The 27566-nt window shown below is 44.3% G+C and overlaps 1 protein-coding gene across 1 annotated transcript in view; it reads left to right on the top strand.

The window, feature by feature from the left end:
- LOC145342966 (glyoxylate reductase/hydroxypyruvate reductase-like) overlaps positions 1-20255 on the top strand; it is a 51976-nt gene extending 31721 nt beyond the window's left edge. Inside the window, exons 5-9 of the mRNA XM_080188633.1 lie at positions 8462-8550; positions 11853-11957; positions 14735-14870; positions 19654-19784; positions 19969-20255. Of these exons, the coding sequence (XP_080044759.1) occupies positions 8462-8550; positions 11853-11957; positions 14735-14870; positions 19654-19784; positions 19969-20090 (583 nt within the window). The 3' untranslated portion in view covers positions 20091-20255. The remainder of the gene's footprint in view (positions 1-8461; positions 8551-11852; positions 11958-14734; positions 14871-19653; positions 19785-19968) is intronic.
- Positions 20256-27566: the final 7311 nt, after the last annotated feature.

The following is a 27566-nucleotide window of genomic DNA, read 5'->3' as shown; positions in this document are numbered from 1 at the left end:
CAGAAAGAGCTTATTTTAACTGGCCAGCAAAATCAAGGCAGCCGGTTTTAGTCTAGCAGCAGTCACCATTAACTATAGGGATTCGAACAGCACTGGAACCAGTCTATAAGGACCTCTAGAAGTGTCTGTTCTATAAGTGTGTTGGAATTTGAAAGCAGGCTGCATGTAAAATTTAGCACAAGTGCCTCTAGGAGTTGAAAATGTGTCCCTTTAACCTTAGGGGTAAAGAGGTGGCCCTTCTAGCATTAGAACACTGGAAGTAAAATTCTCAGTGTCACTTGGCATGCAGAGCAGCTGCATATTGTACCAGGCTTTTGCACTGTAAGAGTTTTGTTTATTTCCTGTTGAGAATGTAGCTCAGTTGCCTTGAAGATTTTAAAATTTAGCACAGCTGCTTCAATGATGTTAAAATTTAGCATATCTGCCTTGAAGGTATGAAAATTTAGATTATGTGCCTCAAAGATTTTAAAATATAGCAAAGCTGCCCAAAAATTATGTATAATTTCCTCAATGTGGTCTTAACTGGAGAAAATTGGCAGAAGAGTTGGCATCGGGTTGTATCAGGAGCCTGGTTAATCATACTAGCAGCATGGAACTGCTTGTAGAGTCGTGGTTCCGTCAGAGGTACTTGTACCTTGCATTGGTCTGTACTATAGGCTGAATGTCATCATCTGGAGCAACTTAGATTCCTTCATTCAGCATTTTTGTTAACCAGTTGCCCGACAGAGATTTCTGAATCATTTGTCTCATGGGGCTCTATCATTATCTCCTCACCTGGTTTCCATATCTGTATCTGTTCATTGCACTGCACTGTGGGGTCAGTGTTTGAATCAAGGTTCAGGGGTCCTTCATCTTTGTTCCCAGTCTAATTAATCTGTGTCTGGTCCCTTATCCATGTGGGGGATGCAGCATCGGGTGTCCCCATCAAAATAACCCGTTGTCGTTTAGTCAGGGCCTCACTGTTGGATCTGGGGCTGTTAAGGCTTATGTTTTTGGGAGAATCCATAATGCTGTGAGGGCCGATACCTGGCCAGTCGCGCCAGTCCTCCAGGGTGTGCAAGTATCCTGTTTTGTTTGGGTTGATCAGTACCCCGAGGGACACTTCAGGTGTGAACAAGGCTCTGGGCTGTAGTGTGGTAGGGATAAGGGTCTGGTCTGAACCTAAAAGTGGATGAGAAGGTGTCCGAGGAAATACATTTCCTGGATGGGGTCATTCCGGTCGCCTAGTGTCATCCTCTCCTATCTCTAATGAGAGGTGGTGGAAGTGATTATGCTGAGTTCCGTAAGCTTTCAGTTGATTGACGTGGAACCAACCAATTTTCCCATTGGCGATTAGGACTTTATACACTGGGGGGCTTATTTTGTCAGTGATGGTGTACAGACCTGCATATCTCAGGAACAAGAAAGAACTGGGGTTGAAGAGGGAAATCATCACCTGCTGGCCAACTGTATATTCTACCGGTGTATCCTTTTATCGAAATATGCCTTGCTCTGTCTTTTTTTAACTCCTAGTCGGACAGCTGCGGCTAACTGGGCTGTTTTAATGTTTTTGGTTAGCTGCTGGACAGCTTTCTCGTGGGTGAGCGCTGTGATAGCAGGCTCAGTTAAGTCAAATCCCAATAAATATTCAGCTCCCTGATAGGTCGGCCAGTCATTAATATGTGGGAGGTGAATCCAGTGGAACTGGAAATGGTGTTACGTACCATCATGAGGGCAAAGGGACGTACTGTATCCCATGTTGTGTTGTTTTGCTGCACTGTCTTTCTAATGATCCCCTTTAGTGTACAGTTCATGCGCTCTACGATTCCACTGGATTGTGGATAGTAGGCAATATGGAATTTCTGCTTGATGCCAAACATAGCCATAACGTTCTGCAGCACCCGCCTGGTGAAATGTATCCCTCGGTCGGACTCTATGCTGAGGGGGACACTCCATCGTGTGAACACCTGCTGGGCGAAGATCTTTGCAGTGGCCTTAGCTGTGTTGGATCTAGTGGGGAATGCCTTGACCCACTTGGTGAAAGTGTCTATTATTACCAGGATGTATTTAAATCCATTCCTACTTGGCAGCAGTGGGCCAATATAATCAATTTGGAGATTTGTTTGGGCGCCTTCTACTGGGCGTGTGTGTCTTAGCTCTGCTTTTCTGGCATACCTATCAGGATTGTTCTGGGCACAAATCAAACAATTGTCAATATAATGGGCAACGTCATCGTGCAGTTTGGGCCACCAACATAATTCTTTTAATCGCTCGATTGTTGTCTCGATGCCCTGATGGCCAATCTGTCATGGTACTGGTAGATAAGCTGATTTCTCTCCTGGGTAGGGACTACATATGTGCCTGCCTTTGCTATCAAACCATCCTGAATCTGTATTTTGTCCTTCCATTTCTCATATGGGGCTGGGTAGACACCTTCTAAAATTTGTTTTGGGGAACTGTCAGTGCGCTGCACCTGGACCAGGTCAGCTATATTAGTTTGGCAGATGGTCACAGTGTTTACTCGCTCTCCTACAGGTGGCTGCCAAAACTGTCCCGTATGAGCACCGGCTTTGGCTAGTGCATCAGCCTTACAGTTACCAGGTGGGGAGGTCCTATGGTGGCTTCTAACCTTAATGATCCCATATGTGTGCCCTTCGCTGGCCTGCAGAACGTATTTTAATAAGGGGGCTGACGGTAGGGGCTTTCCGTCCGCAGGTACGAAGCCTCTGGCTTCCCATAACAGTAGGAGCTCAGTCAGGCTGTTGCACACGTACATACTATCGGAGTGTATGTTGGCAGGAGCTGGAAATAGGACTGGGTGGCTCACTACGTACGTGACAAGTTCGGCAGCTTGAGCACTCAAATGGCTGGGTAGTTTGAGGGCGAGTTCTATTAGTGGCTCCCCCTGATGCATTTCTACATAAATGCCACATCCTGTGGTTCTGGTCCCATTCTCTATGGTGGATGAACCGGCTACATAAACTCTCATATCTGAGTCTGTCCATTGGGTGGCTGTTTATGTTGTCCCTGATCGTCTTTCCTGTTGTTTTGGGATAAATGGACCTGTGGGGTCCTTTGTGGCTATAACCTGACACTCATGTGGATCTCCCCCATAATTTAAATTATCTGCCAGGAATGTGGGTACTTTAGTTCGCTTTACAGTGAGGTGCCTACCCTGCAGTAGTAGTGTCCAACGGGCAGCGCGGACTTGGCTTACTGAGCCATCCTTAAGGCAGCCATCCAGCAGAAGCTGGGTTGGGATGTGTTCAGTGAGCATGGTTATTGGGTTCAGCTCGGTGATGTAGGCACCGTGAGCAGGTGTCGTTCATACCCGGAGAAGCCTTGTTTGACTGGGTCTAGTACTCGTGTGGTGTAGGCTACTGGGCCTGGTCTACCATGTCTTTCTTGTAATAATATTGCTGGAAGTGTGTGGTCGGTGGCTGCAACTTCTAAGCTGTATGGTAGATCTGGGTCAGGGACTTGTAAGGCTGGCACTGTGGCAAGGGCGCGTTTTAAATCAGTTACTGCAGCTGTGTGCTGCACAGTCCGCTTCTGGGTGGCGTTTTTATTTCAGAAAGTGGGGCTGCCTTGCTGGCGAAGCCATCTATATGGTCCCAACAGTACCCTACTGACCTAAGGAAGATTGGAGGGCACTCCACTCACATCTCGGGGCAGTGGGAAGTGTACTATGGAGTCTATCCTTTTCTGTTCAATCTCCCTTTCCCCATGGGTAATCACAGTATCTAGGTATATAACCCTGGGTTGCAAAATTTGGGTCTTTTTCAGGTTGACTTTGCAGCCTAATGAGTGGAGCAGTGCGAGCAATTCATCCAGCAATGTTACATGCTCCTCTCTGGTGTTAGTCTGTAACAATAAATCATCTACATATTGGATCAAGCACTCGGGTCAGGAAAACTTTTCTAGTCTGGTAGCTAGTCACCTGTGCCCATAGTTGGCTAAGGGATGTCTGTTTTTAATTTGGATACATTTAGGATAGTTCAGGAGCCTCCAGTATCCCAAAGGAATTCTATGAGGTGGCCACTTACCTTGCCGTTAACTAGGGGTCTCCCTACACTATCCCAGCTGGTGCTACAGATCCAGGTTGGGGAGGCCGGGCTCCATCAATCTAGGTTTCCATAGGCGGGGACAGTTGGATACAGTAATGGGCTCGTACTTACGGTATGCATGCAGTGACCGAAACCTTCCATCAGTGGTGGGTGGTGTTCTCTCTCGTACCTAAAGAGCTGGCTGAACTGGTGGTGCTGATGGTTCTGGTAGTCTCGGGAACCGTGTATATGGTGGTGGGGGTCTCCCACAATCTCGAGCGAAGTGCCCTGGCTGCCCGCAATTAAAACATGTCCCTGTGACTCTCCCTGGGGCTGCTGTGTAAGGTGGAATGTATTTCTGTGGTATTGGTGATTCCCTCTACCCTCGTTTCTCCATACTGGACTCTGACTAGCCCTCATTGGAAGCATTCTCACCTCCCTTTCTGATCGGGACATTGGGGCTCCCTGAACTTCCTGTTCCCAGACTCGAGCTAAGCGTCAGAGAACCCAGGCTTCATTGTGTGTGGTCTGTGCGGGGTCAAAATTAGCGCAGGCTTTCTTGCCTTCCTCTGTGGTGTGCAAGACGAATGTCCTAGCCCATTTGGATGGATCAGCTTCACTCAATCTAGCTTGATCTAACTCCCCATATACGACCAGCAAAGGCAGTTGGTTGTTCCCTTTTCTTCTGTCTATCTTTATTTAACCCATCTACAGGATCCCGTTTATTAAATCTACTGCGGTCAATATCGCTTCCTTAATTTTGTTTAGGGTTCCTTCCCCGATATTTTGAGGGGCTGGCAGGGCAGACTGTACAGATTTGCTGAAGCACATGACTATCAGCTTCACCTCTTCCCTTTCATATCGTCCATGCATTATCTTCTGCTGCCTAACATCCTCAAAGAAACTGTGGATCAGCCAATGGCTCAAAGGTTGTGATTTTATTTGCGATTTTGGCCAATTGTGCCACTGAAAACAGGGTTTATATGTAACAGCTGGGGCCTGGGACTCTCCTACCTGACGTTCAGTCATCACTGGGTGCATCAGTACTGGAGGTGAATCTAGGGGCGCAGTGGGTATGACTTCCCCTGGGAAAGATAGTGATAGGCCCCGATCCTCGGTTTGCATAAAGTCTAGCATTCTCCTTTAATTCCCCCCAATCCGCATTCTCTATCTCCTCTTCCTCTACTGTCCCGAAGGTACACATAAATCCGTTCTGAGCTGATAATAGGGATTCCAGCTGTGAAATTTCTCACTGGCATTTGGAGTGGTCAGCGGCTGCCTGTCTCTGTTCTTTACTGGTTTGATGTAGCGATTTTATTGCCACCTGCAGATCAGTGCACTTAGCTTCCAATCGTGCTACTGCCTGCTCGGCTTCACCTTTGGCCAAGACAGCAGGCTGGGTGTCTTGGTAGGCTCTGTCATACTGGGTTTGAAAATTGCCCAGATGTAATAAATTTGCCTGATTGGTTCTCTTTGATTCATCTACCCCCTGTCCTTTTTGACTCTTATTTGTTTTATCCTCTCCTGCTGCTGTTTCCTTAATTTCTTAATCTCCTCCTCCTTTTCCTCCCGTGCCCGCTTTGATTCCTCCAGTTCTTTACAGACTGTGTTTAACTCCTTTTCTGTTCCTAGCAGCTGTCCTAAGCAGCTCACAATGGCAATTTCTTTCTCACTTTTGTCTGCCCGTTTTCCCTGAACTTTACTTAGATCAGCCCAATATTCTGCCCTAGGGATCGCGGTACCATCTCAGTATTGGCACAAGATTCTGCCCATAGGGGCCACCCTTTCTTCTTAATAAATTCCCTGATTGTTGTTTCCCATATGGGACACATCTCTGTCTCTGTGCTGTTTCCTGCCATTCTATATTCAACAACAAGGGGTATGGAGTTGATCGGACTGCGGGTACAGCTTTGAGCTATGTTCTGGTCCTAATCCCTCCAGATTCTAATGTAAACCTATGGAGTTTACCCTATCCTCCTTGTTAGTTACAATGCATGCACAATAAACAATTTTCCGAAAGCAGTTATTTGTCCAATGAGTTTACACCCTATTGGTTCTGAGTTTTAAACAATTGTTTAATATAGATTTTACGGGATTCGATATCAGAGCAAGAAAGTTACTTCTTGTTGATGTCCCGGCGGAGTCGCCAATTGTTGTGCCTGCCGCATAATCTGTTTAACCCTTATCTGGTGAATATCTACTGCAAGTAGACGTCTGGTTAGTTCAATCGATATTTATTTAAGACACACAATCAATAATCACCCAACCAACCAACAATAAGTTACCTGTGCAGAAAATACGAGAGTTCAAGTCCAATACAAGATCTTGATTTAACTTTGCGTGACTGGCAAGTACGCAAACAGATATTGGCCTTTATCTGTGTGCTGGTGGACTATGAAGAGAGACTAAATAGACTGGGTCTGTGCTCGTTGCAGTTTAAAAGGATGAGGGGGGATCTTATGGAGACGTATAAGATAATGAAAGGGATGGACAGGGTAGAGGTAGAGAGATTCTTCCCACTTAGAAAGGATAGCAGGACTAGAGGGCACAGCCTCAAGATAAGGGGGGGGCGCAGTTTGGATCAGAGTTGAGGAGGAACTTCTTCACTCAGAGGGTGGTGAATCTTTGGAATCTCTGGTGAATCTTCTCTGCCCGTTGAAGTGGTGGAGGCTACCTCGCTAAATATATTTAAGTCATGGGTAGATAGGTTTCTGATAGACAGGGGAATTAAGGGTTATGGGGATAAAGCAGGGAAGTGGAAATGATCCACTTCAGATCAGCCATGATCTTATTGAATGACGGGGCAGGCTTGAAGGGCTAGATGGCCTACTCCTGCTCCTATTTCTTATGTTCTTATGTTCATAAATTGGTGTGATACAGGTTACTAAAAATCAGGACCTAACAGCAGAAATACATAGAGGTAGCAACCAGCTATTTAGCCCAACCAGTCCATGATAATATTTATGAACAAATCGTCTATATTTACCCACCCAGTTCCTAATGAATGTTAATTTGATAATTTGCTTCACTTCAAGAGACACAGAGCTGTATTCAGCCAAGCAAATAACTCAGGTAAAGAGTTTTTAATGCATCCTGGAGAGAGAAACAGAGTTAATGTTTTGAATCTAACATGACTTCTTTTGAACTGCACAGATGCTGCCAAACCTGCTGAGCTTTCCCAACTCTTTCTATTTTTATTTCAGGTTTCCAATATCTGCAGTACTTTGCTTTAATTTTAGAGTTTTTAAAGATTGTACGCTGTTTCCTGCCTCTGAAAATCCATCTCCTCCCTCAATGTCACAGAAAGGCAGAACATCTCTTCAACTCAATGAAACTGTTCTAGTGAGCAATGAGTGAGTCACTAGTGTGGATTCCATCCCAGAATGCCCTGTTCACCACCCAAAAACGGCTTGCTGCTTTATTTACATCAGAGCTCTGACTGCTGTCATACTCAAAGGAACCTCTGACTAGTCAGCACAAACACTGCCAGTTTTAGACAATCAGCTTATGGGATGCCATTTAACATTTTATTGGGCAGCTGGGTGGCACATGCAGAATGGAGGCCCTACTGGTTTATCATGACAGTAGCACAGAAGAAGTCCCAAGAAAGTATTTCAGTGGTTTCAGGAGGAGCATCAGCTCCATAAAAGTAAAGTGGGTTGCTTCTGACCTTGGCCCACCGTAGATTGTATCCACCCTCCTCCACCCATACCTACCATCCTGGTGACTGGGTCATTTTCCATATAGTGCATGATGTTGCAACATGGTGTCCATTTAGTGTACACAGCTCACTAGAAGGTTGGTAATAAAGCACAGCCCCTCAAAATGGCCCAGGCTTCCCTCCTGCCAGAATGGTAATCCTTGCTGAAGATCTCAACGGCTGTATGAACTTATATGTTGGAAACACATGTGCTAAGCTGTATACAAACATGATTGGGTGGAAATTTGACCTTGCTGTGCCTTTTTTGCCTAATTTCAGTTTTAAATCAGAGTCTATGTTCCTCTGCTACATTAGATATCACAAAGCAGAACAGGAGCCTGGGATTTGTGCTAAAGAGACATTGCTATGAGTTTTCCCATTCAGCTCCATGGTACTCATGGTATGCCCCCAGCAGTTACCATTCCACCACAAACTGGGAATTATCTTGGACCCACTGCCAATGAAGCAAGCACCTTATATTCAGCAGTTCCTCCAAATAATGTGAATAAGGTGCAAAGCCCAATCTTGGGTCTGCTTGTTGAGGCACACATTCCCTACGATCAAAAACAGGCCATAGCCAGTTCCTAGACCTGTATATTTTTCTAGCTCAGCAGGTTTATAGATTAGAATGGTCCTTTCATCTTTTACTTCAAAATATTCAATTTGAAAAATGATTTCAAGTTGATTCATTCCTATCTGTGATGCTCCTAATAACCTGAAATCTTTCTACTTCCAGTGGTGGCTGGGGCACATGGAAGCCCATGTGGCTTTGTGGCTATGGGCTGTCTGACAGCACCGTGGGGATCGTGGGACTGGGAAGAATAGGTGAGTCATTGATCACATGATAATTAAGGACACAAAGGCTATTCAGCCCATCTTAATTCACCCTCACAGAAAGGAAAAGAAAATCCAAGGAAGGATCACCTTGCACTTCATACAAGGTTCCATTGGATAGACACAAGACTGAATTGTTGGGAAGATGGGTCTACCCCGAATCTCTTGACAAAAGAAGGTGGATGGCACACAAGGAGAAAAAAATTGAGTCCTCAGCTCAAAACAAAAAATTCCAAGAAAAAATTGGAATAATCAATTCTGACTGGAAATCTAGTTGGGAGGTGGGGAATAAAGCATTTTTTAAGAAAAATCTTTATTTATAAAATATATGTTTCTATTTCACTACACACAGCCTCATTGGAGGGTCATATTTTAAAACAAAATCATTCTGCAGGTTGACTTACTGCCTTTCACATCATTTAAGAACTAGGCTTTCACGGGCCCTGCGACGGCTGGATTCTTCTCAAACTTCAGTTACTCCTTGTCTACACTTCACTGAGAATGAATAATAATTACAAAGTTGATTTTCAGACCTGCATGTAGCCTTGGTTTGTATCCCATTACCAATACTTGATGGAGTTCTCTGTGGAACTGAGCTGAAACTGCACACGGCTGTATTTTGTGCCAGCTAGTGGATGGCACAGTGGTTAGCATTGCTGCCTCACGCTCCAGGGACCTGGATTCGATTCCCGGCTTGGGTCACTGTCTGTGTGGAGTTTTCATGTTCTCCCCACGTCTGTGTGGATTTCCTCCCAGTGCTCTGGTTTCTTCCCACACTCCAAAGATTGTGGGTTAAGTTGATTGGCCATGCTAAATTGTCCCTCATTGTCCCATAATGAGTTAGAGGGATTAGAGGGACAAATATGTGGGTTTATGGGGATAGTGCCTGAATAGGATTGTTGTCAGTGCAGACTTGATGGGCTGAATGGCCTCCTTCTGCACTGGAGGGACTCTATGAGCATAAGAACATAAGAACATAAGAAATAGGAGCAGGAGTAGGCCATCCAGCCCTTCGAGCCTGCCCCGCCATTCAATAAGATCATAGCTGATCTGTCGCTGCTCAGTTCGGACAGATTTTCAAATCTGCATACATTTGCATACATCTGCATACATATTGAAACATATAAGATGATTAGAGGTTTAGACAGGGTAGATAGTGATAGCCTTTTTCCTAGGATGGAGAAAGCTAGCACGAGGGGGCACGACTTTAAATTAAGGGGGGGTAGTTATAGGACTGATGTCAGGGGTAGGTTCTTTACCCAGAGGGTGGTGAGGGACTGGAATGCCCTGCCAGCTGCAGTTGTAAATGCGCCTAGTTTGGGGGCGTTTAAGAGATCTGTGGATAGGTTTATGGACGAAATGGGATTGGTTTAGATTAGTGGGTTAGTGTTGTTTTTTTTTAAAAGCTGGTCGGCGCAACATCATGGGCCGAAGGGCCTGTTCTGCGCTGTAATGTTCTATGTTCTATGTTCTATTTGCTGCTTGACTTTAATGAAAGGGAGTGCAGTGCAGTTGGACTGTTTGCACCTTTGTGGTCCACCCCTGGGACTACTGAGCACTCACAAAATCTGAAATGTGCATATACACTACTGATGGGAAGTGCATCAGCAAAGGGGTTTGCGCATGCACACCTAACGACTGATGGTAGCTTGCAGTTCAAACAGGTTAAAATGTCTGTCTGCAACGCTAATTTGATCCCAGTGCTGCCATTTTTGATGCTTCCATACTTCAGCGACACACTAACCTCCCATATTAGCATTGGACCTACAATAGATACCTTCATATCAATTATTTCAGTCCTGCCTGTGCAATGAAAGTTTAAACATGCAGATATGCAGATTTTCCTTTAGTTTTTTCCTGCTGCTACCTTCTTCTGCAAGAAAGAGGAATGTGTGCCAGTCAGGGTCCTGCAGCATGTTATTGGTGATGTGCCTGCCATGATAGAGAATAGCTACCTGTGTGTATAAGCTGCAAGTTATAGTAGTGAGTCTTACAACAGTGCTAAATATGTGAGGGTGAGGTGAAGTAATGAATGTTAGGCTTGAACACTGATTGATAAAGATTAATGTTACGTGGATGATGGGGTGAGTCAACCAAACAGTGGATATGTTCAGTATACAGTTGGTAGGATCTGCCATATGAAGATTATGTTTTTTTCCCTGCACTGCATGTTTAAAGTTTATTTATCAGTGTCACAAGTAGGCTTACATTAACACTGCAATGAAGTTACTCTGAAAATCCCCTGGTCGCCACACTCCGGCACCTGTTCGGTTACACTGAGGGAGAGTTTAGCACGGCCGATAATACACCTAACTATCACCTATTTTGAACTTGTGAGAGAAAGCCAAAGCACCTGGAGGAAATCCATACAGACATGGAGAATGTCTGTGCAGAGTCCGTACTATGACCCAAGCAGGGAATCGAACCCGAGTCCCTGGCTGTGTGAGGCAGTAGTGCTAACCACCGTGCTACCCTGCACGTTCTTGGAGCAACACCCCTGGCAGGCCCTCCACTGCTACTTCTCCTACTGCACCCTGAGCAGTACCTAATGGGCCTTGTACAGATAAAGGATGTCTTTGCTTGCCACTTCTTGAACTAAGACCTCCAGTCAGAAAACGTTGATGTTCATTCACTTATTCAGCCACTGCTGAACAACATCACAATCCAGAATCACTCTTGAAAGAATCCTCCCGATTTCTTGCAACTACGGGTGAATTTCCCCTTTTAGAGATGCAGGCTGCCTTTAAGTATTACTAACTAGCAATCCCCTGTCGATGTGTGCCACCAAAGAACAGAGTGAATAGTGCTTGTTGCACACAGCATTGATTTAATACAACAAGCAGAATTTAACATACTGACTGTAACACAATGAATGAGCATGTGTTAATTTTGTAATGTGATCCCCACTCCTGTTTTCTTAGGGTAGCTGATTTAATGCACCCCTTACCCCACAACAAATTCCAGATTCTCCAGTACAGGCCCTCAGTAAACACAATTACCTGTGGGTTTGGTGTAATTACTTAAAATTTGAAATGGATGTGCTCTGTCCTATGTCCAGTGGAAACTTGTGCAATTTCAAACGACTAAAATAAAGGCAGTCTGACTCCAAATTGAAGATGAATTATTAAGTTTGTACATGCTAGACCAATGATCACCCTGGCTCTTTATGTTCACATTCTGAAGACGCCACATTTTCCTGACTCTTGCTATGTGCAATCCCACAGGGGGTCAGACCATATTTAAAAATGTATTAATGAGAGGATAGGCTGATGTTGTCTTTTGTCTTTCCAAAGGTTTAGCTGTTGCACAGCGCTTGAAGCCATTTGGCGTGAAGAAATTTCTGTACACAGATTTTGAGCCAAAGCCAGAGATTGCTGCAGAGATACAGGCTGAATATGGTGAGGGACCAATGGCTCCAGGATATCTGACCCATTTATAACTGTGAAAATGTTTGTGCATATCAGTGATAATTTGTGAATATTTGCATCACGTTACAGTGATCACTAAGCTGTCAGTTGCTGCAAAAATCCAACTGATTTAGTAATGTCCTTTACCAAGGGAAACTGGCTGTCTGTACTAGGTCTGGTTTAGGTGTCCCTTTAGTCCCACATCAATACTCTCTGAGGTGCTCCAGACCCACTCTGTTGCATAAAAGAATGGCAACTCAAAAAGAAGGCCTACCACCATCTCGTCAAGTGCAACTAGCCATGGGCAATAAATGGCAGCCTACCAGAGATGAGCAGAAAAGACAGTTTTAAATGCTGTAATAATAGCCATAATTAAATTGTGACCAAGAATTATTTTTTTAAAAAGCATCACAATCATTTCAAGCAGCAGAAAATCTTTGGTCCTGCTAGCTCATCTATTCACCCTTGGATTTGTCTTTTATAATCTTGAATTTTACTTGTTGACAAGACTTTTGGGGGAGTGATCTTGAGCTTGCCCCCTCAGTCCACAGTATTGGTGGTGGGAACTCCAGGTCCGGCAAACTTGGAAATTTCAAATCTTGCCAGCAAGATTCGACTTCCAATTTTTGCCAACCCTCACTGGCAACATAATCAAGTTCACACCCATGATGGGAGAGAATCTGATTTACAACCATTTAAATAAATTTGAATGTAATTAGTCACCCTCCAGTCACATGATTTCCCACCCGCCATAACTTTAAACCTCGTCGTTGTGATGTTATGCCAACGAGGTTTACAACAGGTTCACCCAGACATGAACATATCATGGGGATCTTCCGGGGATGTAAAGGTGAGTTTAGTCCTTGAGGGATTGGGACATGCTATAAAGTCCTAGGCACTGGTTGGCAGTGCCCTGGTACAGCTGAGCACTACCAAGTTGGCACTGTGCTATCCTGAGAGTGCCATCCTGTGAAAAGGCAGACCTTAGTGGGAACCTTATGGGGAAAGGGCATGAACGTGTAGTGGGAGGGACAGAACATCCAATGAAGGGGGAGAAAATGCCAGCAGTGACTGCTGAGGGAAAGAGGGGGAGTTTCCAGTGATTACTGTTAGGGTGGGGGGAGACACCAGTGTGGTTGGGCGGCTGAAGGGAGTTGGGAGAGGGGGAGATGTCAGCATTGCTCGGGGGAAGAATGGGTGAGAGATGCTCATTCTCACCCATTGATTGGTGGAGGAGGAGTGAGAAATGCTGGCTTTGATCAGAGAGGTGGGGGGAAGGGTGAGAAATGCATTGACTAGGAGAGGGTGTGGGGAAGATGTGGTGGGGTAGGGGAAGGTTACTTATTGGTTTGATTGGAGCGTCCTTTAAAAACAGCACCCCAATCTCTGTGCAGCTGGTTCTACCAGCATGTTTAGGCTCTGCACCTCATAATAATGGTGTGAAACACACCACCCTGTTTTTTTGTGACATAATGCAATAAGATCTGATGAGAAAATCTGTCTGTTTCTCTGGAGAGAAACACACTGCTTTTCAGTCAGATCCTGACACTTTGCTGTTTTTTGGTAAAATTCCGCCCTTAGTCTAATTCTTACTCAAAATTCATTTAAAGTTTCTTTTTGATCTGATTTATTATTGTCACATGTATTAGTATACAACGAAAAGTAATGTTTCTTGCACATTATACAGACAAAGCATACCATTCAGAGAAGGAAAGGAGAGAGTTCAGAATGCAATGTAACAGTCATAGTTAGGGTATAGAGAAAGATAGGTCCATTGAGACTGAATTAGAGTATGCTAGAGAGTTTAAAAGAGTTATAATAAAGTTTTAGAAGCATAGAACAAGAGTAGAAGATGGAATTAGAGGGTATGTTAGGCTCAGCTCACAAGAAGTCATCTCGATCCAGCCAGATCTTGGATTTTTTTTCTTCTTCTGCCACCTATGCAAGTAAACTATTCCAGTAATTATAAGTATAATTTATAGATATTCAAATAAAATCATATTTTAAAGACTGTGTGATTTTTCCATCAAATCTTATTATTTTGCATCTTTCCCTTTCATGCCAATTTTCCTCCAATGGCAATATTTTGGGAAAACTTGCACGGGCAGCAATCACCCTCCAGTACCTTGTTCTAGTGGCTGTTTCACTTGTGTGTGTTTGAGCCATGACTGCCAGACAGTTATTTGACGAAGGGCAGCCATTGTCAATCCTGCCCTCAGATATTTAAAGTAGCTCTCATTAATTGAACTCTTCTATTAAAAGCTGTGACAGATCAGGCCCAAAGCCAGAGTTACTTCTAAAAATATAACTGTGCTCTACATTGGCTGTTTGCCCATGAGAACCAGAGGTGGGCCTCCAAGATCCAAAGAGTGCCCAAATAAATGACCCCACCCCTTCCCGTAGCCCGTCCAGAAGCCTGTGTGATCACTATGTGATCTTTTCATGTGGTGAAGGGACTCCCAACCACCAGTAAAATGCCAAGGAAACATGAAGAGATCATCCAAGTGGTTCAATTGGACTCTGTACTACTGGCAAAATGGCATGGTGACAGGAAGATCCCACAATCCTCTGTCTTTCTACGATTTCTAACCTCACTCTAAATGACCCTGTAAAATCCTGTCAAGCCTTTCAAAGGGAAATCCAGTTTACCTTTGAAAGCACTATTGAATATATGTTTCCCACCCAATCAGATTGAGAAAGATGTTGAAAATGGAAAGTTCAGTTGTTTTAGGCCAATAGAAGTACTGATGGTGACTTCTCCACTGCAGTGCCCTTGGATAAACTGGCTGAGCAATCGGACTTTGTGACAGTGCACTGTGCCTTGACTCCTGAAACAAATGGTTTGTGCAACAAAGATTTTTTTTCAAAAATGAAAAGGACAGCAGTGTTTATCAACACAAGCAGGTAAGACATGGATGCTGGTTTACTGAGGTGTTTTCAGATGGGATTTTATTTTTAGCCTTGCATACTGAGTATAAAGGACTGGCTGAGAATTTACCTCCAAGCATATTTAAAACAAACCTTCTGTATTTCTATGTATTTACTTCAGTGTTTTACCAACTATAAAGACTATCCCATTCCTGATGAACAGAGATGTTTCAAAGAGAGTGTTCTCCATAGCTTGTCCTTAATTTATATTGATAAAATGTATTATAATAGTATTGAGGGTTATTTACATCAATGCTAGATTGCTGTCACTTTGATCCAATATAATGCACAGGTTCACTTTTGGATTATATGAACATAGTGTAGCGGGTACTTCTCAGCAATTAGACCTTTCCAACACGTACATTCCCACTCCACAAGAGTTGGGAGGTCATGGACAGCCCAGGAGAGAGCTTGCTGTAGACTGAGGTCACTCCCAGCTCCAATTAGGACAGAGATATTATTGAGGATTTCAGAGAATCAGCCATAAAAAGAAAACACACAGTTGTACCTGATTGAGAGCTTGCCAAAGAATTTCAGCACCATAGCTAAAAATATGCAGAAATCTGCTTCCAATCTGAGTGATGTCATCTCTCAGGGCTGTTTAAATTAATTACATTCCTGTCCATAACAACAATGTCGCAAATGAATTATAGCTGGCACTGACAGTTGGACTAACCCTACTTGGTACCTTATATGCAAATGACAAAAGAAATAAATTGAGCTTACAGCTTGGATGGAAGTGACCAGGAATTTCATCTCAGTTGGTTGAGCCATTGCTAATGAGAGGGGAGCCTACTTGGGTTACAGCTATAGCTGGTAGTGAAACAGGAACTAACCTGTGCTACTAACATGTGTTATTTTAATAGAGTTCAAAATGGAGAGGTTTTGATGGAGTAGGGAGAAACTGTTTCCACTGACAGGACAGTTGATAACTAGAGAGGACGCAGATTGGAGCTAATTGGCAAAAAAGCTGAGGTGGGTGGGTGGAAGTATGGAGGTTTTGGTGGAATGAGGAAGTTTTTGTTATGCAGAGAGTTATCATCATCTGGAAAAGTTCATTTGAAGTAGATCCATTCGTAATTTTTAGAAGGAAATTGGGTAGATGCTTGAAAAGAAAACATTTGCAGAGCCATAGAGGAGCCTGGGCTTGAGACTAATTGGATAGCCCTCTCAAGGAACCAATACAGTCATGATGGGCCAAATGGCCTCTTGTGCTGTAAAAATTTTATTCTATGTAAAATATATCCAGGCTTCATTAGGCCCTAAGGCAAGTGAAATTTGCACTATCAAGATTTGTGATCTTGCATTGAAAAATGCAATATTTCCTATTTTTTTTTCCAGAGCAAAGGGTAATGGTCGAAGGTTATTTCAGCCTGTGATTAGTGGTGTGCCTCAGGGTTGGTGTTGGGACCCTTTATATTTGTTATTTATATAAATGATTTGGATGAAAATGTACAAGGCATAGTTAGTAAGTTTGCGAATGATATTAAATTAGGAGGTATTGTTGATAGTAAAGAAAGTTATTAAAAATTACAGGGGAATCTTGATCAGTTAGGGAAGTGGGCCGAGGATTGGCAAATGGATTTCAATTCAGATAAGTATGAGATGTTGCAGTTTGGAAAGTCAAACCAGGGTAAGACTTATACAGTGAATGGTAAGGCCCTGGGAAGTGTTGAGAAATAGCGGGACCTAGGAGTACAAGTACATAGTTCGTTGAAAGTGGCATCACAGATGGACAGAGTGGTGAAGATGGTGTTTAGCACACTGTCCATCAATCAGGGCATGTTGTATAAGTCGTTGGTGAGGTCACACTTGGAGTATTACATACAGTTTTGATCACCTTTTTATAGGAAAGACATTGATAAACTGAAAAGAGTGCAGAGAAGATTTATGAGGATGTTGCCAGGACTAATGGGCCTGAGTTATTGGGAGCAGTTGAAGGGTTTTATTCCTTGGAACATAAGAGAATGGGGATGATCATATTGAAGTGCATAAAACCATGAGGGGCATAGATAGGATGAACACACATAGTCTTAATTGAAAATTAGAGGACATAGATTTAAGGTTAGCAAGGAAAAATTTAAAAGGGAACTGAGGGGCAGCTTCTTCATGCAGAGGGTGGTGTGAAGATGGATTGAGGCAGGTTCAATAACAACATTTAAAAAGCATTTGGATCAGTACATGGATGGAAAAGGATTAAAGGGATATGGGCCAAACACGGGCAACTGGGGCTAGCTGGGAAGGCACCATGGTCAGCATGGACCAGTTGGGCCAAAGAGCCTTTTTCTGCGTTATATTGCTCTATGACTCTAAGGCTCGTTAGAAAAATTCAGATATATGGTATAAAAGGCATGGACAGAAAGTTGGTTGATGTTTTGGGTAATAGGGTGTTGCTGTGATTGGCAAAAGGTTGGAAGTGATATACACCTGGGGTCAGGACTGGGTCTACTTTCATTCTTGATATAGAAATTATTTCAATTTGAGTGTAGGGACATACATCAACATTTGCAATTGACATAGCTGCATGGAGCTTACTCAACAGTGAACTGGATTGTAAAACTTCAGAAAGGTATAGATAGGTTAACAGAATGAGCAGGAAGGCCAAAGGTGCAATTTAATGTAGATAAACGTGAGGTAAACATTTTGGGAGCAAACATAATGGGGCAGCACAGTGGGTAGCACTGCTGTCTCACAGCGCCAGGGACCTGGGTTTGATTCCTGGCTTGGGTCACCACCTGTGTGGAGTTTGCACATTCTCCCCATGTCTGCCTGGGCTTCCTTTGGGTGCTCCGGTTTCCTCCCACAATCTGAAAAATGTGCTGGTTAGGTGTATTGGCCATGCTAAACTTTCCTTCAGTGTACCCAAACAGATATTGGGATTTTTCACAGTAACTTCATTGCAGTGTTAATGTAAGCCTACTTGTGACAAATAAATAAACTACTTTAATAATGATTGGGACTGTACAATTGATGGAAGAATGCTAAAGGGTGTGAATGAAAAGAGTGATCTTGATGATTGAAATATATAATTTTCTGAAGAGGTAAATAGAACCATAAAAATGGCCAACAACATTTTCAGTTTTTACAGATAATGTGGAAACCATAAGCTGATGAGAATCCAGAAATGAACTCTGGTCTGCTTCTGAGCAACCTTTAACCAGCAGTTAGAAACCTTAAAACAAGTCCGGCAATGTTTCTGGAGCAGACCTGGTTTAATCCTACAGACTATAGAATGATAGTACTTCATTTTCTTTTGATTTGATTTATTATTGTCACATGAATTGGACACATGAAAAGTATTGTTTCTTGTACACTATACAAGAAAAGTATAGAATGAAAAGTATTGTTTCTTGTACACTATACAAGAAAACTATACAATGAAAAGTATTGTTTCTTGTACACTATACAAGAAAAGTATCGAATGAAAAGTATTGTTTCTTGTACACTATACAAAAAACAATGCTTTGTTCATAGAGTACATAGGGGAGAAGGAAAGGAGAAGGTATGGAATATAGGGGGCAATTTTCCCCAAAAATTCTAAGTGTCGAATTCACATAAAAACTGGAGTAAATCATGCTTTTTCACACACTCTGAACAGAGCTGAGTGCACTCATTGAATCAGTCCAAAAAGCTGAGGGCGGGGCCTATTCACGCTGGAGAGGCCGACAACGTAACACTGGGCGGACCACTGCACATGCACTTATCTATTAGTGCTGAGATTGACGGTGTGCAGTGCCCCCTGTCTGCCAGCCTCCCAATTGCTGGCCAGCTCAATTGCTAGCCAGCCCCGCGATCCCCGCATTGTCAGCCCTCTCACGACCTCCTGAACATGCCTGGGCTAGCCTCAATCCCAACCCTCCCCCCCAAAGCACCAATCTCCTGATTCCCCACACCCCCCACCAGCAGTACCAACACCACTCCCCCACCGCCCCCCCAAATCCCCCCATCCACACTGCAGCCCCGACCCCACCCCCCAAGCAGGCTGCTCACCCCAATGGCCAGTCCTGATCATTGGCGTACCTTGGCTTTTCTTCCTCTGTCACTCAGCCCAAATGCAGAGTGGTCACCATCATGGGTCACGTCCCCTTCAGGCCCCGCATGCTTGGCACTGCCTGATGCCTGATAGGCATGAGCACTTTTCCCCGTTGGGCAGTGCCAGGGCATGTGGCTGGCACTGCCAAGGTGGCAATGCCCGGGGGCACCCCTGGAACACAAGCCTCGGAGGGAGCTTAGAATGCCCCCCCCTTCACTCCAGCGGGGTTGGGTCACCAGCTCCTGATAAGTGGGAAGCTATACTAAACCCCACTGGACTGAAATACTCCTAGTGGGGGAGGGAGAGGCTAAGCGGGCTTGAAGACTTCAGTCCCGGACCTGCTAATATTATTTAAATTGTAGAAAAAAGCTAATTTAAATAATTTATTCATCTTCACACCAATTTCTGAGCTGACAACGCATACAGGCTGTGGCGACCAATGGGGAGCCTGCAAAACAGCCCCTGCTAGAGTCTCCCAGCCTGCTGTGCTACAAAAGCAATACAGTGGATGGGAGATTTGCCCCCATAGTGTGTAGAGAAAGATCAGCTTAATGTTTGGCACGTCCATTCAAACATCTGATGGCAGCAGGGAAGAAGCTGTTCTTGAGTGGTTATTATGTGACTTCAGACTTTGATATCTTTTCTAATTTAGATTCTGTTTGCAGAGTGCATAGGAAATCATCTAAAATCTGCTGCATGTTTTTAGAGTCTTCTTTTCTTCCACAGAGGAGCTGTGGTGAACCAGGATGACCTTTATCAGGCTCTGACTACTGGTCAGATTGGTTCAGCAGGATTGGATGTCACTGTTCCTGAGCCATTACCCACTGACCATCCTCTCTTTGCTCTGAAAAACTGTGGTGAGTCATAATATTGAAAAATAACTTGTTGCTCTTTATGTCTTATGTAATTTAGATTTTGCTATGTTGCAATGTTAATGTATACTGTCACTTACAGTCAACATCATCAGATCTCTGTTCAGTTTGTAAATGGTGTGAAGTGGTCTACATCTAAGAAATGGTTTATTTCACATTGTAATTCCAGTTATTCTGCCACATATCGCAAGTGCCACTGTTGCCACGCGCACTGCCATGGCTCTACTGACTTCCAACAATCTCCTGGCAGGCCTCAAGAATGAACCAATGCTGAAGGAGCTGCCCCTGTGAGGTGGGAGATTATGCCCTAGCTATGTGGGGACTTCTATTGTAGAGCCCATGACCTGAAACTTGATGTAACCCTGATTAGTTATATGATTACAAAAATGCAAAGTTTTGTTCAGCTGTATCAAAAAAATGAACCTTACTTCTAATAAAGTTGGAACCGCTCACAAACTCTAAAGTGAGTCATTTATCTCTACAGAATGTTTACTAAAACTCACAGTTTAAGTGCAACCTAGTTGTTTTTTTCAGGATTTTTTCATGCATTCTGAGATTGACCTGCAACTTTCACCCTGCTTCGGTAATTGCCAAGTTACTGGTGAGTGTGGAGACGGGCCAACTGCAGGAAAAAACAACTTGGTTGTACACAACTGCAAAAATCTCTTAAATCGCATTCAAAATCTATCTTTTTGTTTGAATGCAAGGAAAGATTGTTAGGTGTAAATTTATCAATCAAAATTTTAAACCTTTGGCCTCCAGTGAATATCATCATAGAATCCTACAGTGCAGAAGGAGGCCATTCAGTCCATCAAGTCTGCACCAACCACAATTCCACCTAGGCCCTATCCCCATAACCCCATGCACTTACCCTGCTAGTCCCCCTGACACTAAAGGTCAATTTAGCATGGCCAATCCACCTAACCTGCACATCTTTGGACAGTGGGAGGAAAACGGAGCACCTGGAGGAAACCCATGCAGACACAGAGAGAATGTGCAAACTCCACACAGACAGTGACCCAAGCCTGGAATCAAACCCGGGTCCCTGGCACTATGAGGTAGTAGTGCTAACCACTCTACTACCGTGCTGCTCTATCCTGTCAACTCTGCATTTGGGGTTTTTTTTACACGAGAACAGAAAGAATATAATGGGCAGGATTTTACAACATCTTTATGCGATGTGGTGGCAAAATGTCATAAAATTGTGCATAAAGCAGCTAGCACAGATGGTGCCGGTTTTCATGCCTGTCATGATGTTACGAAACCCAGATTTCTGGTGCAGTCAATCTCTTGCCAGGAGAGGTTCTCTCCAGTGAGGAAAACACCTGTTCCCCATGAATGGGGAGAACAGTTGTGTTGGCCTCAGCAATGGAACTGGAGGCCATTGAGGACCCCGGGGAGGCCAAGTGCAAGGCCTCTTGGACAGTGCCAGCCTGGCATCTGGGCAATGTCAGCCTGGCACCTGGGCAATGCCTGCAGGGCCTGTGGGGGGCAGTGCCAGAGTGGGTGAAATGGGGATGGGGCCAATGGGGGGAAGGGACTCTGCTGCCACTCTGCATGTGATTAGTGGAGGAGGGAGGGGGGCCATGATTGGTCTTGGGGGCAGCGGATACTGCATCTTGGGCCATGGGCCCCTACGATTGCAGGGAGGGGAGCGAATTGAGGCTGCCTGCAGTAGCAAGGGCCTGACAGGTCGGTCTCTGACTGTCAGATGCATGCTATTGTTAATTCACATCATCAGAGGTCTGCACATGTGCAATACCTACCTCCACAGACTCTCTGACCCACAGTCTCTTTGGCTCGAAACTGGCCCATCTTTTTAGAGACAGTGTACATAAGATTGGGTGTGAAAATCCACCTGAAAAACAGATCTGGAATTGTCCCATTTTCAGACTAGCTGGACACTTGGAAAAAATCTCGTAAAGTTCCACTCGTAATGTCTTTCATGACCACCAAACATTTCAAAGTACTTTACAGTAAATGAAGTAGGATCACTAATGTAATGCAGGAAACCTGAGGGTCAATTTGTGCACAACAAACTCCAACAAACTTCAATGTGATAATGATCAGATCATCTGTTTTGTAATGTTGAATGACGGGTACAGATTGACCAGGACATAAGGAATAACTCCCCTTCTCTTTGAAATAGTGGCATGGGATTTTTATATCCAGCTAACAGGAAGGACCAGGCCCCCATTTAACATCTCAGCTGAAAAACAGCACCTCTGGTAGTGCAGCATTCCCTTTACTACACTAGAATGTTAGCTTTAATTTTTGTCTCCATTCCTGGAGTGGGAGTGTGAAACCTTCAGACTCAGAGAGTGCTAACAACTGAGCTACAGCTGATGCCGTTTACTATATTGCTCAGTATTATCAGGTTCCTTCCCTTCAAGCTGGAGATCCCAAGTTTCTGCAATCTACCCTCCCCCATCCACATGAGGCTGGGTGGGCCTCAGAAATGTTAACCCAGCTTTCATCTGATTGAACCTGGTTTCAGGGACTGCACCCTTATTATCCCTGCACCCAACAGGTCCATTAAAACCATCAGCCAACCTGAGAACCAGACTTTCACACTGCAAGTTATCTCGGAACCAAAATGTTTAGCCTGTTTTCCATTTCAATGTTCAACTGAATCATATAATCCCTATAGTGCAGAAGGAGGCCATTCGACCCATAAAGCCTTCATCGAGTCTCTGATAGAAAATCCTATCCAGTCCCTCCTTTCGTCCCTATCCCCATAACCCCACACATGGCTAGTCCCCATACTTACACATCTTGGGACACAGACTCTATTATCATGGCCAGTCCAGCTAACCTGAATATCTTTAGACTGTGGGAGGAAACCAGAGCAACCAGAGAAAACCCATGCAGACACAGAGAGAATTCTGCATGGACAGTCACCCAAGACTGGAATCAAACCTGGGTCCTGCTGTGAGGCAGCAGTGTGAACCACAGTGCCACTGTGCTGTCACTTAACTGAGAACCAACCTCCTAGGGGCGAGGGTAGGCTTTCTGCTGCCACCAAGGCTCTGCCCACCCCACACTAAAATTGCTTCTGGTAGGGGTATACAAGACCTTCTCTTCAACTTTATCAAATCTCTTCAAATTATCAAATTCATTCAAGACACCTCAGGTCTGCCACACAAAAGATTTGAAAATTTAAATCAGATACTAAATTAATTGTAATTTAAGTGCACTATCTTTATCCAATCTTTGTGTGTGTGTGTAGGCATGAGTGAGACCGCATGTGTAATGTTGCAATAATTTGGGGTAAGTGGTGTAAATAAATGGCCTTATTTTAAACTCACAAAAGCTTGTGAATTATATAATTGGCATTTACACTCCAAAGGTAAGAAAAGACACACCTCTTTGAATATAAAACATATTGATTATGGGCAGTAAGGAAGCAAATAAAATTTGTCTTTTACGGTTGCAATTGATGTAAATGCTTAGTTTCGTCTCCCCAGTGTCACCATGAGTGCCAATGGCAAAATGATATTCCACTGTTTGCAATGGGAAGAGGGCCAACAGAGGCTGCAGGCAGGTGGAGCTGTGTGATAACAATGCACAATTTCACTCAGCTATGTGAACAAAGTAATAATACTTTGTTTTGAGAAAGCATTAAAAAGGGCGAAGACTCCTCTTCCCAAAGGAAGCCATGAGAGAAGGTTAAATGTTACCACCAAAATATTACTGCCAATGTTTCATGAAGATTGATAGCTAGTGTTGCTGGATTGGCTACAGATTTGTGTGTCGCCCTCACCTTGAAGTGTTGAGTGAACTGAGGTCTGCCTTAGTGCATGTCATTCTTTTTCAAATGGGTTTAAGGCTGACATGATTTCCTGCTAGCCCAACAAGCTGTCAGTGGACAGCTGTTTTACTAAGCATTCGTGAAATACAAATGGTATTCAAGCTATCAGGCAAAGGATGAACACGCCTGCCAATGAAATGCCACTGGAAGAATTAGAAACTGTTTTCACGCCAGCAGCTGACTTTTCAGCTCCTGTTGGATTCTCTGCTCCCACCCATCACCAAATACCATGGTGGGATGGGAGATTTACGTTCTAAGTGTGGGGATATGGAGGTCAGGTAAGTGGTAGGAGTCCTAACGAGCGGAAGGCGAAAAGCACCTGGGTTGGGGTGGGGGGGGTACATTTGGGGTCCAGGGGGTTGCAGGGGGATAGGCTGGAGGGATGTATACCTAAAGACTTCAGATGGGGGCAGCCAACCCCCCATTCATTGCACCCTCTTTCCCATCCAAGATGTAGGTTTTTATATTTTACTATTTCTTTCCCGAGTCAAGTTGAGTCTGGGTAGGAAAAGGCACTTATATTCAATGAGCTGTGGTGACTTAAGGGGCTTAACTGGGGCGAGGGCAGGCTTCCTGCCACCAAGGCCCTGCCCACTCCACAATAAAATTGCTTCTGGGTAGGGACATGTGGGATGCTGGGGGTGCCTCCTCATGCCATTTCATGCTCCACCTCGCCTTAAAACTCACTGATCAGGTGGGGCTAAAATTTATATCATAATCAGGACGACCTCATTTCTCTCTTAGAAGAATATATGAGGGGTGGGGAATTGTCCCAAAAAAATGAAATGCCCGATGGGCAGGAAAACGGGAGATTTTCCCCCTGTTTGTTGGGCAAATTCAGTTGAATGAATCTCTGGCACTTGGTGCATCACAGAATGCCGCAGAGGGATTCACCCTCCTGGTAAGTAGGGGGTGGGGATAGACGCATGCACACTGGCCTCCCCATTGCCGGTACCTAATCGCCGACATTCCAAGTGCTTCCCAAGCATCCCGTCGCTCGCTGGCTTCCCAACCCTCCCCACCCCCGTCAATTGCCACCCTATTCGATTACCTCCCCATGTGCAGTCCCAATCATTCCCTCATAACCTCTCCGACTTATCCCTAATGCAGCGCATAGTGGGTCCCCCCCCCCCCCACTGGTGGGCAGTGCCAGTTTGCCCCTTGGGCAGTGCCAGGGTGCCCAATGGGGAGTGCCAGGTTGGCACTCCCCACTAAGGCAACTATCTGCCCCCGACCTCCCGTGGGAGGTCTTGCTGACCTCTGTTCCCATAGGATGGGGTGATCATGCCTGGTTCCTGTTGATGGAGACCAGTTTTAATCCTTGTTGGTGGAAACCTCTCCTGATGTCGGAGGGAGACATTAGCTTGGAGAATACCATTCTAGGCTTGTTGATGGTATTGAAATGTCAATTTCTATATGATAATCAGCCTTGCACAGATTTCGGGCATGAAGCTGATTACATCAAAAGCATAGTCTGAGAGAATTGATCGGCCAGATGCCAATCTTGACTCCTGCTGCAGGCCCCCCACTGATATCTCCCAACCCGCTGCGCTACTCGAGCAGGAGAATTGCCCCATGGTGTCTGCTTCAACCAGTTTGCAGCTGAGAATCCCATTCTCTAACCATCCATTATGTAAAGAAGTTTACTTAACCTCTAATTCTTTTATTAGTTTATAAAACATTGAGCATGCTGAGCTTTTTAAATAGAGTCATGAAACAAAAAAGCAAGAAAGTTATGATAAACTTGTCTAAATCACTGATTTGGCTTCAACTTGCAACCAGTTCTGGGCATCAAACTTTAGGAAGGATGTGAAGGCATTCTCACCATTTTGTGTCATCCTCATCACTTGCCTTCTCACCTATTTTTGTGCCTTCTACAAACTTGGTAATAGTACATTCACTTCCCTTGTCCTAGTCATTAATATATATCATAATAATTGTGACCACAGCACTGATCCTTGTGGTATTCCACTGGTTACAGGTTGTCATCCTGAAAATGTCCCTTGTCCCAACTCTCTGTCTTCTATGTGTTAACACAGTAAGAAGTCACACAACACCAGGTTTAAACCTGTTGGACTTTAACCTGGTGCTGTGAGACTTCTTACTGTGTTTGGACTGGGGTAAACACAGTAAGAAGTCTCACAGCACCAGGTTAAAGTCCAACAGGTTTAAACCTGGTGTTGTGAGACTTCTTACTGTGTTTACCCCAGTCCAACGCCGGCATCTCCACTTCTATGAGTTAGCCAATCCTCTATAAAAGCTAATATACTAGCCCCAACACCCAACCTTTAGTCCAAAGATGTGCATGTTAGGTTGATTGGTCATGCTAAATTGACCCTAGTGTTGGGTTTCGCATGGAAAACATGTGGGGTTATGGGAATAAACCCTGGGTGGGATTGTGGTTGGTGCAGATTTGAAGGGCTGAATGACCTCCTGCATGTAGGAATTCTATGATTCTGTAGACTTCTCCCATCTGTGTCTTGTTCCGCTTGTTATTTATTTACTTCTGCCCACATGGGTGAAAGTGAATTGTTCCCTCAAAGAGAGCACAGACACAATGGGCTGAATGGCCTTCTGTTCTGTAGCTATTCTATGATTTGTGCTCTCTCATTTATTTGCCATCAATGAAAATGAAAATCATCTGGGTCCCCATATATTTCCCCTCCCTGCCTTCATCTATATACCCCGTTGTTTTCTCTGGCTGGGTTGTCTAGAATAAGGGGTTACTGTCCCAGGATACCAGATCGCTCCTTTAGGATTGAGATGAGGAGAAATTTCTTCACTAAAAGGGTGGTAAATCTGTGTAATTCTCTATCACAGATGGTTGTGGAGGCGTCACGAAGTATTTAAGAAAAAAACAGATTTCTCCACATTAACGGTGTCTTATGAGTATGGGGAGAGCATAGGAATATTGAGTTGAGATGGAGCAGTGGTTCCCAATCGCCATGGCAGGCACAAGGAAGCCTTTTGCGGTTTTTAAACAGTGCATGCCGCAGGAACCCGAGAAAGATGAAGAAAAATATCGAGAGTGTGGCAGATTCAGAGTGTTAGTGAGAGCAGAGAAAGGGGGATCGGGGGTGTGACAGACTCTGACGGCTGATGTGACCCCAGTGTAAATGCCTGCTAGAGCGAACATTTGGTAGCCACAAAATCTCTGAGGGGCAGGAAGACCTGCCCGATGCTGCTGAGGCACTACTTTCCATAAACTTCTCCTTCATTTTCTTGGCACTTTCCTTGGGGTCTTGCATTGCAGGTGAGAAAGTTTTCTCTTGTCTCTACAGAAGTGTGTTTCCATTTTCCTCATCACACGCAATAGGAAATGTCCGTCCAAATTAGCACCCACCGGTTTGCAAAAATACTGCTGCTTAGTTTCAATTTCATTTTTCATTCTTAAGTAACATGTCGCAGGCAATGACATGAATTCTAGCCAAAGTTACTATTTTGCATTGTCCCTGTTTAATTCCCTATGTCTGCCTGCAATAGCCTCATCTCAGTGCAACTTTACTTGACTTGGTCATGTTGACAATCTGCAGTTCCAGAGCTGCAGTACAACAATTGTGGTTAAACTGCAGGAATTCAGGTAAGCTTTATCCTGCTGAGAACTGGAGTTTGTCCTCAGGTAAGACCGTAACTATAATAATTCCAAGTAAATGTGACGTTTTGGAGCAATCCATTCAGCTGAAAAAATGCTGTGGAACTGTTTGTCTCATTGAAGTGTGCCATATTACTGAAAAGGTTGGGAACCACTGAGATCAGCCATTTGAATGGTGCAGGAGGCTTGAAGAGTGAGTCCTTTCTTACTCGTATATTTTGATGTTTCTACGTTTACTGTGAACCTTCCTCTCCGCACCCCCTTCTCCCTTCCTCTCCACTTTCCCCTCTCCTCTGGCATTTCCCCTTTCCCTCCTTTCACTCTCCGCTGCAACACCGCTCTCTCCCGGCAGGTGTCAGTCTTG

This window comes from Carcharhinus amblyrhynchos, chromosome 5, assembly GCF_965287045.1.
Source record: "Carcharhinus amblyrhynchos chromosome 5, sCarAmb.v2.hapA, whole genome shotgun sequence".
NCBI lineage: Eukaryota > Metazoa > Chordata > Chondrichthyes > Carcharhiniformes > Carcharhinidae > Carcharhinus > Carcharhinus amblyrhynchos.
Note: the sequence above shows the minus strand (reverse complement) of the source record. Positions and strands in the feature narration are given on the sequence as shown.